This window comes from Leucopleurus acutus, assembly GCF_964270905.1.
Source record: "Leucopleurus acutus genome assembly, chromosome: 2".
Taxonomy (NCBI): Eukaryota; Metazoa; Chordata; class Mammalia; order Artiodactyla; family Delphinidae; genus Leucopleurus; species Leucopleurus acutus.
Window position 1 is genome coordinate 184757427 of NC_139143.1, and position 20751 is coordinate 184778177.

The 20751-nt window shown below is 49.7% G+C and overlaps 1 protein-coding gene across 1 annotated transcript in view; it reads right to left on the minus strand.

Moving 5' to 3' along the window:
- The window catches only part of DISP3 (dispatched RND transporter family member 3), a gene marked incomplete at both ends in the record, with an annotated part of 29358 nt that extends 11634 nt beyond the window's left edge, over positions 1–17724 (minus strand). Inside the window, 9 exons of the mRNA XM_082832915.1 lie at positions 1498–1659; positions 2570–2731; positions 2960–3108; positions 4765–4904; positions 6375–6535; positions 6957–7091; positions 8000–8136; positions 15473–15692; positions 16629–17724. Coding sequence (XP_082689041.1) covers positions 1498–1659; positions 2570–2731; positions 2960–3108; positions 4765–4904; positions 6375–6535; positions 6957–7091; positions 8000–8136; positions 15473–15692; positions 16629–17724 — 2362 coding nt within the window. The remainder of the gene's footprint in view (positions 1–1497; positions 1660–2569; positions 2732–2959; positions 3109–4764; positions 4905–6374; positions 6536–6956; positions 7092–7999; positions 8137–15472; positions 15693–16628) is intronic.
- Between the last annotated feature and the right edge of the window lie 3027 nt (positions 17725–20751).

Below are 20751 nucleotides of genomic sequence, written 5' to 3' on the forward strand. Positions count from 1 at the left end.
GGGACCTCCTGTTTTGCCCCAAGCAAGCAGAGGTTCAGGGAGGTTACATGACCTTCAGGGGAAGTGAGAGGCACAGCCCCATCAGGATGGGTCTTGTCTGCCCCTAAAGCCGAAAATCTTTTTGCTACAGCCTGAAGGGCCCCTTTAAGGGGCAGTTCAGAGGCTAAGAGGTACAAGGGGCTGGGGCTGGACTCTGGCTGGGGTCCTGGCCCTTCTCCAGATGTTTCCAGGAACTTCGGGACCATCCCAGGGTTTGTCCATCTGTGAAGTGGGAGCAGACAGGCCCTGAAGGACGGTGGGAGGCCTTGCAGCGGCAGTGACATTGGAGCGAAATTCGATGCCCAGGCAGGTGGGAGAGGAGCGGGGATGTGGCCAATTTAGGAGGGGCTCCTCGGGCACCTCTCTGAGCTGCAGCCAATTATCATGCATTCGGCTAATGCCATTTACCAAGGGGAAGGCCAGGTTAATCTGAACACCACCCTAATTACATGAAGGCAATTACAGCAGTCAGCGGGTCTTCCCCCGGGAGCTGGAAGCAGTCACCCAAGCGTCTTCTCATTTGGTTTCTAACCACCCGGCAAAGCTGTATGACCTTGGGTCGACTTCCCCCGCCCCAACTCCAACCTCAGGCTCCCCTCTGTAAGAGGAGAGCCTGGATCAGACTAACTCTAAGGCAAGCAGACATCTTCATCTCACCTCTTAGCTCATCCCCGGCACGCGCTCCATCACCAAGTCCTGTGGGTTTCACCTCCTAAAAACCTCGAGTCTTCACTGTCACCATCGGCCACACCGGCTCCAGCCCCCACTGTCTCTTGTCTAGATGACTGCACGAGACTCCCACCTGGGCTCCCAGCCACGCTCCACGCTGGCCCTCCGACCACACAGCAGCTGGCCCTTCTCTGCTTAAAGCCCTCCACTAGCTTCCAGTGCCAATTACGATACAACCCAGACTCCTCACTGTGCCACAGCAGGCCCTGGCCCAGCCCGCCTGGCTAGCCTTAGCTCCTGCAACTCCCTCCATCAGACTTGGCCCTGGTCCCTCCCATTCTGGTGCCCGCCTCTGCCTAGACCGCTTCTCTCCTCTCCTCTCCCAGCTTGGTCAACTCCTTCCCTCCCTCCCTGCCACCCAGGCAGGCTCAGTCTTGCCTTAGACATTCCCTCCTCCAGGAAGAAGCCTTCATGCTGAGCTCCCCAGTCACCCTCCTTTTAGTCCACCACAGCTCAGATCTACTATTATATGGCCTGCCCCAGCAGTGGAATGAACTCCCTGAGCTCGAGAAGTCTGTCCTGCCCACTGCGGCCTCCCCAGCACCAGCACAGCTGGCACCCAGTAAGTATTCGTTTAATGAAACGTGAAAACACTTAGAGGTGGGGTGATTTGCCTGATTTGCCATCATACTGTGATGGGGAGCCTGGATCTCACATCTCTCGTCTTGGAGACGTGGACTCCAAAAGGGGCAGGGGCCCACAGGGGACACCCTGGCAGGAAACCCTCACCTGAACAGGTGATGCAGGAGATGCCCTCGGCGCTCAAGTTGTACTTGAGGTCTAGCAGCACCTGGATGTTGGTATCCGGCCGGAAGAGCAGCGGGGCCCGGCTGGCGGGGCGGAGCCGGCTGGCGAACACCAGGGACAGGATGAGGATGGAGACAAAGAGCCCTGCGAGGAAAGGATGCTGCGCTAGGCAAGGCTGGGGCCAGGGGTGGGGTGGGGTGGAGGCATTCGCAGCCGGGGCTTCCAGAGCCCTGGGAAAGAGCCGCTCCCTCTATGGGGACGGGATGGGGAAGGGGGGGCAGGTATCCCAAGGGAGCAGGCAAAGGCCCAGCGTGCCAGCCTGTGGGTGAGGCTGCTAGGGGTCCGTCCCTTGGAGGTAGGGGCCGGTTGTTACATGTGTCATTGGTGGTCAGACTGTAAGCTATAAGCTCACATCCCTGGACAAGAACCAGCCACCACCTTAGCGCCCTTAACAGTTTGTAAACAGCCAGCATATCCACTCGATCTTACACAGACCTGAATACAGGCAGTGATGATAATAATGATAATAATAGCAATAGCAGCACTTAACTTTCGTTGAGCACTTACTACATGCCTTGCGCTGGGCTCAGTTCTTTACATACGCTGTGGCTTTCCTCACAGCTGCCTTAGTAGATAGATACTATTCTTATCCTCACTCATAGGACAGGGAACGGAGGCTCAGACTAACTGGCACAGTCAAGGTGACACTGCTAGTACACAGCAGAATTAGGATTCCAACTTAGCCAAGCTGGTCTAAATCCAGAGCCCAAGCACTGGGCGCTCTGCTCTGCTGCCCAGCCTCACGACTGGCACATAGTAGGTGCTCAATAAGCAACAGCTGTCGTGGAACCAGCTTTATTCTACACAGGAAGCGGGGTAAAGCTCCGAGAGTGAGGGACACCAGCCCAGGTTTCTGACCTCTAGCTCATTTGGGGAACATGGGTGGGCTCCCAATGCCTGCACGTTCTTTGCATGGGGTGGGGTCTGTCCCCCACACCTTAGGCACTGGGAGAAGCTGCAAGATGGGGGAAAGGAGAGTGGAGAGCCCACTTACCCACAATCACCCAACGGCTCTTGACGGCCGACCACAGGACCCAGTGGTGCAGCAGCTCCTGCAGCTGGGCGATGAGCTGCCCCCGGCTGCCCCCATCGGGGGCTGGCTTCAGGCCCTTGGGGGGCACAGACACCAGGGACGCGTCTCCCAGCTCCAGCGACACTGCCAGGGCAGAGCAGCGGCCTGTCAGAGGGCCGGCCCAGAAGCGGGTCAGAGCCCACCCTGGTCCCTGCCCTCTCCAGGGAAGCCCAAACGCTCGATGGGGATCTCATCCTGCCCTCCTCTCAGGACCAGCCTGTCCTCATACCAGCTCGCCAAGGGCTACTTCCCCTGGCCGAGGCAGCCCCTGGGTCCCGGCAGGCTCAGCGGGAGGCCCGCACCAGCTCTCACCTGGCTCCTCCTCCACATTGAGCAAGGGGATGTCATCATCCAGGTAGGGCACGGGGCCCTGAGCAGGGCTGCCCCCAGCCCGCTCAGCAGCAGCAAACACGTCCCCGGGGAAATGCAGGGAGCTCCTGCAGCCGCACTTCTGGTGGCAGCTGTGGAGACAGTGGGAGGAGGGGGTGAGTCCTGGGTGTCCAGGGAAGGGGGCGAAGGTCCCGGCTACATGTGAACCCAGGTATCACACCGCTGCCGACAGCTCACATAGGACACTCATCACAGGTTTCCAGGAGCCTGCACCTGAGTCCTCTCTAGCCCTGGGGCCCTTGGGTGCCACTCTTCCTCTGGGGACACAAATGGTGACAGCAGCCATTACCCAGGGAGAGGGGACGATGACTCGCAGCCCAAGCATCAAGGTGACCAAAGCAGGGGAATCATGTCTCCCACATCGTGTGCCCAGGGCCCTGACACCAGGAGGACGGGGAAGCGGGGCTGGGCTGAGGACGTAGCTGAGGCCTCGGCTGGAGTGAATGTGAGGGAGACAAGGCTCACCCTAGGGACTGGGGACAAGAACAATGCACGCGGTGAATGTGCCAGGAATACTATGTGCCAGGCGGTGAGTAAGATTCTCTCATGAATCCTCACGGGGTGACATGTACCCATTTTATAGAACAGGAAGCTGAGATGCAGAGAGGTTAGGTAACACGTCCAAGGGTCCGCAGCCGCCAGGCAAAGAGGCTGAGGCTGGAGCCCAGGACTGGAAGACTGCTGCGTCCACTGCCCCCAGACTGGCGGGCGGGACAGGGCGGGCTTAGTTGGGGTCTCTGTAGAGATTAGAAACAAGGAGCCCTTTACCCGAGACACTTTGCTTCTATGTCACAAAACTGTCATAGAAATAGTCAAATCTGAACGTCTATCGTGCAGACCACTGTGCCTTGGCCAGAGTGCCCTTGTCCAGTGCCCAACCCGTACCACCATACATGGTGGCCCTGAAGCAGGGGGTGTGTGTGGGAGAGCTGAGTGTGTCCCAGGCCCGAGTCTGAGCTCCTCGCTGCCCCTCCTTGGCTCACCATGGTCAGGTGGATGCTGTCATGGACCCCTGACAGTCCTGCCCATGCATGCCCTGCCCCAAGCCCAGACCCTCCATCATTCCTCAGGACTCCCAACCCCAGCAGCCACCCAGGCTGGATTCCATTTGGTCACTGTCCCCACCCCCCCACCCCCCGCCACTGACCACCTGGCCCACGAGACCCCCAACCCCTAGACCTTCAGCAGCAGCTCCGGGCTGATCCATTCAACTCTGCACACCACTCACTGCACCTAAATATTGTTCCTCTCCCAGGAGGGGAGGTTAGGACCTCAAGGTCCTAACCTTGAGGACACTTAACGTGGCGGCTAAGAGCATGGGATCCGGAGTCAGGTTATGTGGTCTAAATCTCAGCTCCACTGCCTATTAAATGGGTAACCTTGAGAAAGTTGCCCAACTGCTCCAAGCCTCTGTTTGCTTGTCTATAAAATGGGTGAACTAAGAGGACCCAGCTGCCAGGGTCCTTGGGGAGGGTGGCAGTAAGATCTCGTACGAAAGCTCATTGCCCACTTCCTGGCACATAGTAGGTGGTCAGGTGTAACTGCTGGACAGGATTCTCTTCTTCCTCTGCTCCCCCAGTAGTGCCCAGCATAGGACTGGGCACACGGAAGGTGCTCAGTGGTGAATCACGAGGCTCTTGGGAGAGAGGAGGGTGTGCTGAATGGCCCCCCAAGGGCCTGCTACGGGTATTCTGTGAGAGGAGGACGCGCCCCCCTGCCTGGCTCACCTGGTCTGGCAGGCAGTCTCCAGCGGCGCCATATAAAGGCTCCAGATGCCCAGGGCAGCAGGCATGGTGAAGAGCACAGCCAGCCAGCAGCAGGACACGATGAGAGACATGAACAGGCCGAAGTCGTGGACGGCCGGGATCTGGCAATGGGGAAGTAGAGGGGGCATGTGGGACCACCAGGCCTGGAGCCCAGGGGGCCTGGGGGCTCTGCAGCGAGGCACTCAGGACCCCCGACCACCCTCAGACTGAGGCAGGATGAGGAGGCCGGGGCTGCTGGAACAGAGGCACTGGCCTAGGAGGTGGTCAGAGGGCCGGGCTGGTGCCAGGGGCAGGGCAGGGGAGGAAGAGTCCCACCTCTGGTCCACACTGCAGCCCTCTGCCCGGAACAGTGCTCAGCACAGAGCAAGCGCTCCATAACTGTGATTACATGAAGGACAGAGGAAGACGTGCCCTGCTGGAGCAGGCCACGGGTCAGCGAGGGGGAAGGGAGGGAAAGCTGCTGTGATGGGAATAGGGAGGCTGGGTGTGCTCCCTGCGCAGGGTCACAGGGGCCTGCACGGGGTGTGGCAGTCAGAAGGAAACTGTAGCCCACAAGCAGACAGGCCTTCACTGTTTGTGAAACACTTTCACAGTCATCTCATGTCAGTCCCGGATGATCCACACATGAGGAAAGCGAGGCTCAGAGAGGTTAAACAACCTGCTGAAGGCCACACAGCCAGAAAATGGCAGAGGTGGGATGTGAACCCAGCTCTGCCTGTTTTCTGGATGTGGTTCTCTAGGAAGGCCTGGAGAATCCCAAAGCACCTAGTGGTTTCTAGACAGGATCCTCAGCCCAGTCACAAAACCTCTCAGATTCAGGCAGGCTCACTGTCCTCTAGGCTCTGTTGGCACCAAGGACCTGGCCTAAGATCCTTCTCCTGAGCCCAACTCAGACGTGAAGGAGCGTGGGGTCAGCGAGAGAAAAGTGAGTGTGAGGCATGACCATGTGGCGTGAAGCCAGTGGGTGGAGAAGGCCCTGGACCCCGCTCAGCAGACATGGGCAGGCTCACCACTTACCAGCCGGGGGCCTCTGGAAACTGCCAAACGCCCTTCAGGACGGAGGTTGGATTATCATTAACGAGCATCAGTAAGAAACACTATTTGTATTATTATAATTCTCCCATTGGTTAAGTTCTAGTAATGACGGCTAGTAGCAAAAATGGACTCTAAGCGGGGGAGGGGTAAATTGGGAGACTGGGATTGACATACACACACTACTATATATAAAATAGATAACTAATAAGGACCTACTGTAGAGCACAAGGAACTCTACTGAATACTCTGTAATGGCCTATATGGGAAAAGAATCTAAAAAAGAGTGGATATATGTAAATGTATAACTGATTCACTTTGCTGTACACCAGCAACTAACACAACACTCTAAATCAACTCTACTCCATTAAAATTTTTTTAAAAAATGAGAAAAGAATGGACTCTAGGGACGTGGCAGGAGCCTTGAGGCAGAGGCTGCGTGGCCCCAAGAGAAGGGGCGGGTAGGCAGAGCAGAGACCGGGGCCAGGCGTGCACGGGAGGGATGGGGAGGTCAGGGCGGGGGGAGGGCGGGCTCCCACCTGGGAGAAGACGTTAGCTGCATAGGCGGCGGCCGTGGTCAGGGAGGTGAAGAAGGTGGCCTTGCCCGCCGTCTGAATGGTATGGGTCATCCGCAGCTGCGGGTCTTCCAGGTGGGTGGCCTGGCGGTAGGTGTTGATGAATACAAAGACATCGTCCACGCCTGTGGGAGGGAGCCCCGGGCCAGCAGGGCTCAGGGTCATTCTGCTGTGTCCATGGTCAGACCCAGCCTGGGCCAGGAACCCAAGCCCCACCCTCCATGCTCCTGGCTCCTCACCCCCGTCCCCACCAGCACCGGGCCCTTTCCTCCAAACCTCAGCCCCCTTCCCACCTTTCCCACCATTCTTAACCTCCACCCAGAAGAGCTACCCATTCCTTCCAGCCCGTGGGGGCTCCACCTATCATATGCCAAGGATCCCCCACCACTCGTATTCTACCCACCCACCACCCCAATTCCAAGGCTCCGAGGTCTGGAAGGGGACTTTCTGGAGCCCCCATGGAAGCCAGGCTTTGCCTCCTGGAAGAAGGCCCTTTTGGGGACAGAGTTCCCAAGGCCCATTACCATGGCAACAGAGGCAACTCACCAATGCCCACTATCACGAAGGCAGCCACCCCATTGAGGATGCCCAGGTACTGGATACCAAAGACCACATGGTACAGGAAGAGTGCCACCAGGCAGCTGAGGCCGATGCTGGCAATTCCGAAGAAGGACAGGAACACTGGGCAGGGCAAGAAGCACAGGGGACGGATGGAGTGGGTGGACCCAGAGGAGCGCACCTCTTCAGTGTCCCTGGCCCCTGCTGGGTCCTGCCTCACACCCCCCAACCCCAGGGAGTACCTCTACCACCCTATCTGAGCCCAGCACAGCTTTCTGCACCCAGAGAAGGGGCTGGGCAGGAGGCCTGAGGGGCAAATGAAGCCGTTTTTGAGTAGGTTCATCTTTGCAGAACTTGTCTCAAGTGCTAGTGGGGAATTATTACATATGTACATCTGTCACCCCAGTAGACTAGAGGTTCCATGGGGGTAGGAAGTGTGTCTGTGATGTTCACCACGTGTCTGGATCCCTGGCACCTTAGAGCATCTGGCACATAGTTGGTGCCCCATCAATATCTGTTACATGGATGAATGAATGTCTTTTCCATTTTTGAAGGTACGACCAATCTCTCATTCACTTGAGCAACCGGGAGTACCTACTGTATATGCAGAAAGAAGCAGCTAGGGTATATGGGGAGATGGTGGTGGAAAAGTAAACTGGGGGACTAAGGGCAGCTGACTGGGACTATAGAACAAGCTACAGAATAATTCATAAGGTGTCCGATACTCCAGACTCCCCAAAACTTATCAGCAAGTTTATCGGCAAGAAAAAGATGGTCAAAGGGAAACAGGTTCAACTGTGGGAGGTCATGGGGATGGGGGCTCTTGGGCATGGCCCAACCTGCCTCTGAACCTCAGTCTACCTGCCTGGGGTTAGAAGGTGATGTCTGAGCACCCCTCCCCCCACCAGTTCCGACATAGTGGATTCAAGACCATTTCCGGCATTCCTGAGCAGGAAGGCTTTGTCCAGAGAGAAGCACACTGGAAGAAGAGAAGGGGCTGGCTCCACGCGGGGCTTCTGAAGAAACCCTACCTGAGCAGGAGGTGAGAATGTAGACGAGGGCGGCAATGCAGCTGCTGCTGATGAAGGCCAGGAGCATGTCATTGTTGAAGGTTCTGCGAACCTCGTAATCAAAGAGGTCCGTCCCCCCATACAGAACCTGCACTTTGCTGAAGGAGGGAGGACACAGAGAGAGGAAAGACGGAGTGGATCAGAGATAGAGGAGGCCTGGGAGCCATCCACCTCACCAGTGTCTCTTTACCTTGGCTGTACATTATGACCACCTGAGGGACTTCCAAAAATCCTGATGTCCAGGCCATACTCTAGACAAATGAAATCAGAATGTCTGGGGTGGGACTGAATTATCAGTGAGGTTGAGGCCACTGCTCTACACAAATAATAATCAATTATAGCCAAATTCTATGTCACCTTCCAATTCTCAATTATCCACAGCAAAATTCTAAACTCAAACCAGCTTCCAGATACTGTTTTACACCGCTAGTGTGCATTTAACAGCAGTTGTTCTTAATAAGAAAAACTTCACCAAGCCGGTCAAGTTGGGTTTTAAAATACAAACAGGAGTGAGATCTGCTTCTGGCCAAGATGGAGTAACAAGGTGAAATCTAGATTTACCTTCCCAGTGAAACTAGTGAAAACCATAGAAAATACATGAGACATGAGATAACAAAGAATGGTGATCGCTGAGAGGTGAGAAGCAAAATGGACCCTATGCTTACCATGACTTACTGGCTTGAGAGAGTTTCCAGGCTTCACTGCAGCCTAATATATGGGTTAGTGACTTCTCAAAAGAGGCTGAAAGTTTTCCAAACTTGATGAAAACTATAAACCCACTGATTCAAAAGGCTCAAACAATGGACCCCAAGCCCCCCAAAACCATGAATAAAACAACAACAATGCACATCATAATCAAATTGCTCAAAATCAGTGACCAAGATAAAATCTTAAAAGCAGCCTGAGGAAAAAGATGCATTACACACAGAGGAACAAAAATAAGGATAACAGCAGATTTCTCTTCAGAAACAATGCAAGTGAGAAGATGATGGAGCAAGGTCCTTTACCAACTGGGGAAAAAGTCAACCCAGAATTCTATACCCAGAATTCTGTATCTTGAAAAATATATTTCAAAAACAAAGGCAAGATAAAGACTTTTTCAGTATACAAAAGCTGAAAGGGGGCTTCCCTGGTGGCACAGTGGTTAAGAATCTGCCTGTCGATGCAGGGTACACAGGTTCGGGCCCTGGTCCTGGAAGATCCCACATGCCGTGGAGCAACTAAGCCCGTGCGCCACAACTACTGAGCCTGCACTCTAGAGCCTGGGAACCACAACTACTGAGCCTGCATGCCACAACTACTGAAGCCTGCACACCTAGAGCCTGTGCTCTGCAACAAGAGAAGCCACCCCAATGAGACGCCTGCGCACCGCAATGAAGAATAGCCCTCACTTGCCACAACTAGACAAAGCCTGCACACAGCAACTAAGACCGAACGCAGCCAAAAATAAATAAATTTTTTAAAAAGCTGAAAGAATTCATCTCCAGTACACCTGCACTACAAGAGATGTTAAAGGAAGTCCTTCAGGCAGAAGGAAAATGATTACAGATGGAAATATACATCTACACAAAGGAATAAAAAGGACTGGAAATGGTAACAACATGAATAAATGTACAAAATTTTCTTATTCTTATGAAAATTCTTATTCTTATTCTTATTTTCTTATTCTTAAAATCTTTTAAAAAGATAACTGACTGTTTAAACAGAAATAATAATAATGTGGCATGGGGTTTATAACATATATGAAAATAAAATATATGACAACAATAGCATAAAGGCCAGGAAGAAGGAAATGGTGGTATACTTTTCATATATAGTATACACTATACATGAAGTGGTTTAACATCATTTGAAGATACACTGATAATTTAAGGATGTATACTATAAACCTTAAAGCAACCACTAAACTAAATATTTAGAGCTAAAAAAACAACAAAGGAAATAAAATGGAATAAAAAATTCTCAGTCTAAAAGAAGGCAGAAGAGAGGAAAAAGGGAACTGAGAATATATGGGACAAAGAGAATAAAATAAAATAGTCTTAGGTCTAACCATATTAACAATGCATTAACTGTAAATGGTCTAAACACCCCAATTAAAAGGCAGAGACAGTCAGATTAGATTTTAAAAAATCAAGACCCAGCTGCCTACAAGAAACTCACTTTAAATATAGACACAAATGGTTAAAAACAAAAGTGCAGAAAAAAATATACCACGCTGACATGAATCAAAAGAAAGCTGGAGTGGTTACATTAATAACAAATGAAATCAATTTCAGAGCAAAGAATACTACTAGGGATAAAGAAAGTAATTTAAAAATGATAAAGGGCTCAGTTCATTAAAAGAATACAATACTACATGCTTTGGACCTAACAACAGAGCTTTAAAATACATGAAGCAAAAACTGATAGAAATAAAAAAAGAAATAGACAAACCTGCAATTATAGTTGAACATTTCAAAACCCCTTTTCTCAATGATTGCTAGAACAATTAGACAGAAGATCAGTAAGGATATAGAAGACTTGAACAACATAATCAACCAACTTGACTTAATTGACTTTTATAGAATACGCCACCGAACAACAGCAAAATATACATTCTTTTCAAGTGCACAGGGAACATTTAGCAAGACAGACCATACTCTGGACCATAAAACAAAACTCAATAAATTTAGAATAACCTAAGTCATACAAAGCATGTTCTCTGACCATGATAGAATTAAATTCAAAATGAGCAACAAAACACTATCTGGGAAATTCATAAATATTTGGAGACTGACACATTTTTAAATAATACAAGGGTCAAAGAAGAGATCAAAAGGGAAAACTGAAAGTATTCTGAATTGAATGAAAATGAAAGCATATGTCAAAAAGTGTGAGATGAGCTAAAACAATGCTCAAAGGTGATTCTATAGCAATAAACACCCATATTAGAAAAGGAGAAAGCTTTCAAATCAATGACCTCAGTTTCTACTGCAAGAAAGAAGAGCAAGAGGAAATTATATATAAAGTAGGTGTAAGAAAGGAAATAATGAAGATCAGAGCATAAATATATAAATAAACAAACAGAAAGACACTAAAGAAAAATCCATGAAACCAAAAGCTAGTTCTTTGAGAAGATCAATGAGATTGATAAACTTCTAGCCAGACTGATCACGAAAAAAGGAGATAAAACACACATGAAAGAAGGGACATCACTACAGTTTTTATAAATATTCAAAGATAATAAGGGAATATTATGAATCACTTTGACATTTTAATGAAATATACTACCAAAGCTTGTGCAAGAATATAGAAATAACTTTAATAGCCCTATATGTATACTTAAGAATTGAATTTGTAGTTAAAACATTCCCATAAAGAAAACTCCAGATCCAGACAGTTTCACTGGTGAATTCTATCAAATGTTTGAGGAAGAATAATACCAGTTCGATACAAACTCTCCAGACAGCTGAAGAGAGGAGAATACTTTCCACCTCATTCTGTAAAACATTTTGATACCAAAATCAAACAGAGATATTACAAGAAAACTACAGCCTAGTATCCATCATGAACATATACCAATGAACAAAGAATACAAATAGAATCTAACACTATATAAAAAGGATGATAGATCATGACCAAGGGGGATTTACCCTAAGAATGCAAGGACGGCTTAAAATTAAAAACTCAATCAACGTAATTCACCATATTAAACTAAAAAAGAAATACTGTATGATCTCTCTCTAGATGCAGAAAAAACATTTGAGAAAACTGAATATTCCTTACTGATTAAAAAAAAAAAAGACACCAGCAAATTAGGAATAGAAGGGAACTTCCTTAACCTGACAAAGGACATGTACAAAAAACCTACATAATCCGGTCAGGGATAATACAGGGTTCTCCATTCTCATCACTTATTCAACATTGTACTGGATGTTCTAGCCAGTGCATTCAGGCAAGAGAAAGAAATAAAAGGCATCCAAATTGGAAAGCAGGAAGTAAAACTGTCTTTATTAGCAAAAGACATAATTAACTATGTAGAAAATCAAATGTAATCTACCAAAAATCTTCTAGAACTTATAAGGGAGCTTAGCAAGGTTGCAGGACCCAAAGTCAATTATATTTCTATATGCTAGCAACTAACACTTTTCAAATGAAATTTTTTAAAAAATACCATTTACAATAGCATAAGGATATGAAATAGGGATAAATCTGACAAAAGACATCATATACACCACATTCATTAGTCATAAGACTAATATTGTTAAGATGTCAGTTCCCCTCAAACTGACCTGTGTATTTGACACAATCATAATCAAGATCCCAGCTGACTTTTATTTGGAGAAATGGACAAGCTGATTCTAAAATTCACAGGGAAATGTGAAGGACCTAGAATAACTAAAACAACTTTGAAAAAGAACAACAAAGCTGGAAGACTAACACTTGGACAAGACATGGTATAAAGCCACCATAATCAAGACAGTGTAATACTGGTGTGCAAATAAAAAATAGATCAATGGAACAGAGCAGAGCATCCAGAAACAGACTCACGTATATACGGACAAAAGATTTTTGTCCAAGATGCAAAGGCAATTCAGTGAAGAAAGAATGATCTTTTCAACAAATGATGCTGGAACAACTGGACAGTCATATAAAAATAATAAATAAATATCGGCATGTTACAATATATACAAAGTGTTTATAGTGTATGCCTTGCACATATACAAAGATTAATTAAAAATGGAATATCACAGATCTAAATGTAAAACCAGTTTTAAAGTGATCAAAAGATCTAAATAGTCACCAATGAAGATAAATGGATGTCAAATAAGCATGTGAACATCACTGGTAATTAGGGAAATTCAAATTCAAATTGCAATGAGATATCACCACACACCTAGTAGAATGGCTAAAATTTTTTACACTGACCATACCAAGTGTTAGAGAGGTTGTGGAGGAACTGGAGTTCTTATACACTGGGTGGGAATGCAAAATGGTACAACCAATCTGGAAAACAACTTGACAGTTTCTTAAAAAGTTAAACACACACCTACCATATGATCTAGTCATTTCACTCCTAGGTATTTATCTAAGACATATGAAAGCACTTGTTCACACAAAGGCTTGTTCATAGCAGCTCTATCTGCAATAGCCAAACCTGGAAACAACCCAAATACCCATAAACAGGTGAGTGGATGAACAAAAGGTGGCATCTCCACACAATGGATACTACTCAGCATTTACAAAGAATAAACCATCTACACATGCAACAACATGAATACAATTCAAAATAATTAGGCTGAGTGAATGAAAGAGAGCAATCAAAAGTGTGCATACTATATGATGCCATGTATATAAAACTCTAGAAAATGAAAATGAATATACGGTGATAAAAAACAGAAAGTGGTCCTGCGGTGGCAGTGGGAAGGCAAGGTGAGGCAGGATGGAGTGATTATCAAGGGGACATGAATAAACTTCTGGGGGTGACGGGTCTCTTTATTATCCTGATGGTGGTGAAGGTTTCATGGTGTATACATGGGTCAAAACGAATCAAATTGTAAACTTTAAGTATATGCAACTGGTTGTATATCAATTATACCTCAATAAAGCTGTTTAAAAAACCAAACAGGACATTTAAAAACCAAGTAGAAAAGATCTTTGGATTATCTACTTTGTTGAACTAAATGGATTAATTGATCTTTCATTAGAGTAGAAAACTGAAAGTTCAATCAATTGTTTATTCATTCATTCATTTGTATAGCTTTTATAGAACGCCTTCTAGGTTCCAGGTCCTGTCTTAGATACTGGCTATAAAAAGACATGGGCCCAAACGTTTACTCTCAAGTAGAAAGGAATAGCTCATGCAAGAACAATATTCTTGCCTAGAACTACTAAAAAGTCAGATAAAATTGAGAAGTCATCTGTTTAATGACATTAGAGACTTCCTGAAGCAATGAGAACTAGAGGGCTAAGACTCCAGAAAGCAAAGAACCGACAAAAGGTAAGCTTCCCTTCTACAGCTGCATTTACCCTAGAGGTATTTGCTGATTCTGAACACAGGCATGAGGGTAAAAATCTAGGCGGGGAGTCAGAAAAACTAGCAGAGCTTTGGGCAGAGACTTGCAGACCAGCATAGCATAAAGCCAGTTTCTTCCTCAGCACTTCTGCCAAATACTGGGGCTGTGTGGAGTATGAGGCTACAGAGCTAAGCAGAAAGGCTCTGAAAAACCAGAGTAGAGATATTTTTAGCAGTTTCAAGAGACAAAGATTAGGGTCTGAAACCTGTCAGGGGAAGGGGCTCTGCAGAATACTCCAGGCTCTCAGTTGAACATCTTAGAGAACCAAGGGCAAACTAGAGGTAGGCTGAGAATTTTCAGTATTGCAAACCTGCCTCGACTTTGTGTAACTGCTGACTATTTAAGGTGATCAGTCACAACTCCATCTGCCTAGTGGAGGGAAGGATGAACTTTCTCTGGAAGAAATAACATCATCTGGACCTCTATGTTTTTATATATAATGTTCATCACTCAGTAAAAATTACCAGGCATACTCACAGGTAGGACCACATGACCAAAAACCAAGTGAAAGAACAGACCAAAGAAACAAATCCACAAGTTATCCATAATAACCTAATAACTTAATATGGTTAAGATGCTTATGGTGTGTATAAGGGGCTCAGAACAGTGTGTGGCACAGGGTAAGCACTCAATAAATGTTAGCTCTGATTATTACAGTAGTTGCTCAATAAAGGAACGAGGGTATTTCAGTCAGATTCATTCCTCCTGTGCCGGGGGATGACTTGTCAGGGCAGAGGACCAAGAGGCACTGGAGTTACTGCCCTGCAGGACTGACAGATGAGCTATCCAATGGTCTTTCCTGGTGGCGAGAGGCCCATTTGTATTCTCAGACACACATCCCAAGGGCTGGAGGATGATCAAAGCACCCACTGCCCAAAAGCTCTTTCATATCTCTTAGTTCGTCTCCTCCTAATGACTGCAGAAGGGTAGCAGGAGTCATCATCCCCGTTTTACCAGTATCAGAGGCCCAGAGAAGTGAAGTGACTTGCCCACTATCTCCCTGGATAGTAGAAGCAGAGAGGAACTCCTTATGCCCTGGTCAATACTCTTTCCACAAAGCCTTCTAGCACCACCTCAGGAGAAAATCAATACCAAAGACCTCGAGGGCAGAAGTTCCTCCAAAGCTGTCATGTTCACTAAACCATCAGCACTGATCAGGAAAAGCGTCCTTTCATCTGTCAGAGTGATGATGAGGATGTATCTGGCTCTGCCCCTGATCTGAAAAGAAAGATCTCCTAGGGAAAAGGTTGCAGGTAAGGGGATCTGGGGTTTATGAGAAAAGAACCACCTGGAAACCAATTCCCTATGCTAATACAGCCCTTTCCTGGTACAAACAAGGACAGGCCAGGCACACACCGGGTGCAGCTGAACTGCCTACCTAGTGGACTGCTTGGCCAGCATGGCCACATAGGTGACCACAAAGCTCTGAAACTTAGCCTGCTGCTCCTCCCAGCGATCGTCCACCGAGTAGTAGTTGGGCAGGGGTGCTCCAAAGAGGATCTCGCTGCGCAGGAGGGAGCTCTTGAGGTTTTCTGCAGAGAGGCCTTCGTCCACATACCAGTAGAACTCCGGGTGAGTCATGGCCAGCTCTAGGGAGCCTGCAGGGGCACAGGTCAAGGGGTCCAAGGAGCTCAGTGGGTCAGCTCCCAACAACCCTCCATCAGGGTCATCCTGCCTTCCTCAACACCTCACCCCCTTTCTGAGGAAATGGAAAACTGTCCCAGCTTGGGCTACCTCCAACTGTCTCTAACAGAACGGATGGTTTAGAGAAATCACAGCTGTCCAAGGGGAGCAGCCCCCCAGATATGCTCAGGCGGCTCCCACTAAGTTTACACCTTCATTTCAGCTTGAACCTCACCTAATTCAAAGGCTCAGTCTCTGCAGTCCTGTAACTCCTTCCCATCCCAGTCCCACCTCCACCTGCTTAGAACCCCGCCCATGTGCCCCTTAAAAGGCAAACCCAAGCCCCGCCTCCACAGCCAACCTCTGGCCCCTCCCCATCCTTTCTCAAGTCCCATCCCTAACGTACTTCAAACTAATGCACCTTGATCTTCCTGCAACCCCAGCCTCTCTCCAGATGCCAGTTCTCTGTAACCACACCCCACTTTCCCTCTAACCAACCTCACGCCCAAGCCCCACCCCAAGCCTAACTCTGGCCACAGCATAACTCCCAGTCTCCCTCAATCCAGGTGTGCACACAAACCTTCCTTAACTCCCTCAGATCCCATCTTACACCCAACCCCAGCTCCCTGCCCTTCCTCAATGATGGCCCCCAGGCCTGCCCAGCACTCAGCTCCAGCCTGACTCCACCTCACAGCCAACTCCGACCCCATCCTCCGACCAGTCTGTAAAGTACTGAGTCAAGAATCAAGCCTTCCCTTAACCTCCAAGCCCCGCTCCCAGCCTCATTAACCACCCCCTTCCCTTACAAGCCCCACCTACCCTCAGTCTCCACCCCTTACAAGCCCCGCCTCCAGCCTCCTTCAGACCTGGTCCCTACAGGCCCCACCCCACCCACACCCAGGGCTGCTCACCCCGGATGTCGGCCAGGTCCTGGCCCATGCCATCATAGTAAATCTTGCCACCCCTCTCAGTGGGAAAGAAGTAGGTCATGAGCGAGCTGGGCGGGGAGCAGTAAGAGTAGGAGCCGAGCGGCAGGTCTTTCAGCACTTCATGGGGCTTCCAGCAGAACTCCCGGAAGCCCGGGTGGTCCATGATCTTGCGCTCAATCTCGTGGATTGTGACCAGCCTCTCACTCGTGAAAATGTTGCGCTCTGCGTCGCCACGCGCCAGGAAAATGAGCTCGATGCGCCAGTGCGCGTGCGTCTGGGTGTTGGCGCTCACATAGGAGCGTGAGTAGTCCCAACGCGAGGCGCCGCGGCGGGCACGGCTCTGATTGGCCGCAGCCGCCGTGGGGGGAGGGGCGCTGGGTTGGCACCGCCCATTCTTGTCCAGTCCCTGGTTCACCTGGGCTTCACTCTGGTTGGCTGCCAGGCTCCCCAGGGGTGGAGTCGCTCGCCGAAGACGCCCACTCCGATTGGCTGCTGGCTTCTGAGCGGTGGAGGTGTCCCACAGTCCTGGGCCCAGCCGCACCGCGGCAGGGACCTGGTACGGGGCCCGGGTGGCCGGCCGTGAGCGATTGCCTGGATGTAGCTGCTGCAACTGCTCTGTGATGAGGCGTTGGAGCGTCTCAGAAGTGAAGTCGGCCAGGTCGCGCCGGTTGCGCCCCCAGGACCCAAACTGGGATTTGAGCGCCAGCGCGAGGGCGTCGAAACGCTGGGAGGCCTCATGGTTGCGGATCTCAAAGGCATTGTAGGAGATGTCAATGTCCAGCGGCGGGTAGTAGAGGAACATGAAGGCTGAAAGAGCCATGGGGATGCTGCAGCCGAGGAAGAGCACCAGCCCCGCACAGCACGGATTGGTGAAGGCCCAGCCCAGTGTATTCCAAAAGCCTGACGCTGGGAGCCGGGAGGGCAAGGTCCAGTGCCGCCAGCAACACTGCCCCCCTGCCCCAGCTTGGGGCCCCGGCTTCTGGGCCCTCCTAAAGGCCTCACCCGTTGCTTCCTCCTCCTCTTCCTGCGCCTCCTCTAGCCACACATCCTGCAGCAAGGGGTCATCCTCCGGGTCCATAGCCTACAGGAGAGGGAGAGGGTCAGCAGGCTGCAGAGAAGGAGAGGATGGTGCCCTGTAGCTGCAGTCGCCCACCCTGAGCGTTAACCCTGCCCACTCATAACCAAGACAAATACTACAATGGAATTGCATCAAGCAGGCACTTAACTGAATTCAACCACATGTGTACAAAACAGAAAGAAAAATCCTATTATTTGCCCATCACATCTCCCAACTAGATCAGGGCTTTCAAGGTCACAGAAAAAGGAGAATCACAGCCCAGTTGCAAACAGAAGAGAAATTCCTCCCGTGTAAGGGATATTCGAGGGGAATTTTGACGATGTATGATTTCCCAATTTTTGCTGCATCCTCTGATTTTAGAACTCAAAGCCAATGTGAGGTGTGACTTTGCTGCAATCACTTTTATTTAACGAGCAACTGTAAAGGCATCCAAAAGTATCAGGGTAGAAGGGAAAGGGCATGCTCTTCGGAGTCAGACCCTAGTTTGCATCCTGAACCTCAGTCTTCATCTGTAAAACAGAGGTGGCCATTCCTGCCTCACATGGCTGTGGGGCGTGTCAAGGGTGGAAGCACTTTCAGTCTGTGTAGTATATTATCACTTGAGCAGATTTCTTTGCTCCTCTCTGGGGACTGTAGTGTGCTCAGCCAGTGCCCATGCGGCTCTTCCAGGGCTAGTTGCCTGTCATAGTTCTGCTCAAGAACTCTCAATAGCTCCCCACCCCCTCTTTGGGACACTGCAGCTGTGGCCACTGTTTGTCGGGCTCAGACCACTTAATATGCAGCTCCAGGGACGTCAAACCTTTAGGCACAGACAGGGGCCGGGCATCTGTCTCCCCAAGACGTGGGCACAAGCAGCAGGAGGGCCTGGCAGGAGAGGGCAGCCTGAGGACTCCAGCAGGGTGGTCCAAAGGCAAGAGGCCTTCCGGCATCCCCAGGCATGGCCTGTCCCCTTGTCCTGCCTGCCCTCTGTTTGGACGGAGAGAGACTCATTATCCAGTTAGAGGCCAGGCAGTGAGAAGGGGAAGCTAATTATGCCAGCGCTGGCTAATTAATGCTGTCTTTCCTATTAACATTCTCTAGAATGCTCCATTTCAATTAGACTGTCTGTCCGGGAAGAGAGGGGGCTGCCCTCAGCCCAAAGAAAGTGAAGGAGAGAGCGCAAGGAGAAGGAGGAAAACAGAGACTGAGAGACAGGACTTGGGAGAGATGCGAGACAGAGAAAGATGAAAACTGGAGAGGGACAGGAGAGTGGAGTTAGGGGACAGAAGAGGAGGGAGGGGGTGCCGAGGGTGGGTGGGAGAGGAAGACTTGAAAGGGAGAGAGGCCTGGAAGGGGTGGGAACTGCTTCTGTAATATTCGAGATTCCTACGGATGCAAACATTTAACTTCCCATTTCTGAGGCCCTAACACAAGCCTGCCGAGGGGACGCTACCTGCACTGAGGCCCAATTTGCTTTAGCAAAAACTTGTGCGAGTGAACCAGAGGCAGCTCAGACTCACCCCATCTCCAAAGGGCAAACCCAGGTCTGCACGTGGAGGTGGGGGATTGGGGGAACCTCCACCCCATTCCCAGCCGCTGAAGGAGGAAGCTGATGGTAATACGGTGGAAAGGGACGGGGGCCAATTTTGCATTTTTTTTCTGGGGACTAAGTTCATCCACTGGCCGCCAGCCTCAGCCTGCCTTGCCCAAGGCACAGTTTACAATGTGTTGGTGTGTGAGTGGGTCTAAGACCAGGATTCCGAGTCATGTCAGCACTCCCTGGGTGATCCCTCTATCCCATTGCTACTCCATCAGGAATGCTACTCCCTTCCCCAGATGTCCAAGTTTAAAACATCTTTCAAGGCCTTGCTCAAGTGTCACCTCTGCCAAGAAGCCTTCCCAGATCTGAACACCCCGCACCCCCCACCCCCAAGCTACTTGTCTAAGCTTCTCACCACACTTTGTGGGTAAAAACTACTAAGGGACAGGGAGGGAGAGGCAGTGTAGCAGATTGTTAAGAGCCATGGTTTTGGAGGCAGACAGATTTGGGTGCAAATCCCAGCTGTATGACTTAGGGCAGACAGTGTAGCATTTCTGAGCCTCAGTTTTTCCATCTGCAAAACGGGGCTAACAGTACTCACCATCGAGGTTGCTAGATGATATACAGAGCAGGCTGACCACAGTGCCTGGTAGGTATAAGTACTTAGGAAATGACAGCTACTATTCTTTAACACTCTGCTTCTCCCCAAAGGCTGTGAACTCCTAAAACACCCACGGGGCCCATTGTATTTGCCAAAGATGGCCACAATATCTCCCACCTCACATGTTCTTCTCATGTTGTGACTTTAAGACTTCTCCCATCAAGAAGGAATGTCTGCATTCCTTGCCTTGAATCTGGGTGGGCTGTGGCCACAGCAGAGTGATGCTCTGTGACTTCTGAGGCTAGCTAAAAAGGGAGATGCCGCTTCCACCTGGCTGTCTCGGGACACTCATCCTTGAACCCCGCCACCATGCTGTGAGGAAGCCCAAATTAGCCCACGCAGAGAGACCACATGTGGGAGCTCCTGCTGACAACCTGGCTGCCAGCCAGCATCAACCACCAGGCATATGAATGAAAATGCCTCCAGTGATTCTGGGCCCCCTGCCATCAAGTTTCCCCCAGCCTTCTAGTCTTCCCAGCTGAGGACCAGGTACCGTGGAGTCGAGCTAAGCCACCCTCTCCTGTGCCTGCCCTATCCTAACCCACAGAATCCACGAACATAATATATCAGCTGTCACACATCACTAAGTGTTGGGATAGTTTGCTCCATAGCAACAGTAACTGGACAGTTGCAGTGCAGCCCTGTCGCTTATGTATGACTCTGTGCCCTGCAGGCTGTACTTGCTAGATTTAAGTGACCCATTCTGCCTCCCAGTGAGAGCCCCACAGCTCGGTGGACATGAGCTCCAAGGGAGCAGGGACTTGGCTGTCATGTTCCCTGCTGTGTTCCTGTGGCCTAAAATACTCTGGGGAGGGACGTTAGGGCCTAGCAGATATTTGTTAAATGA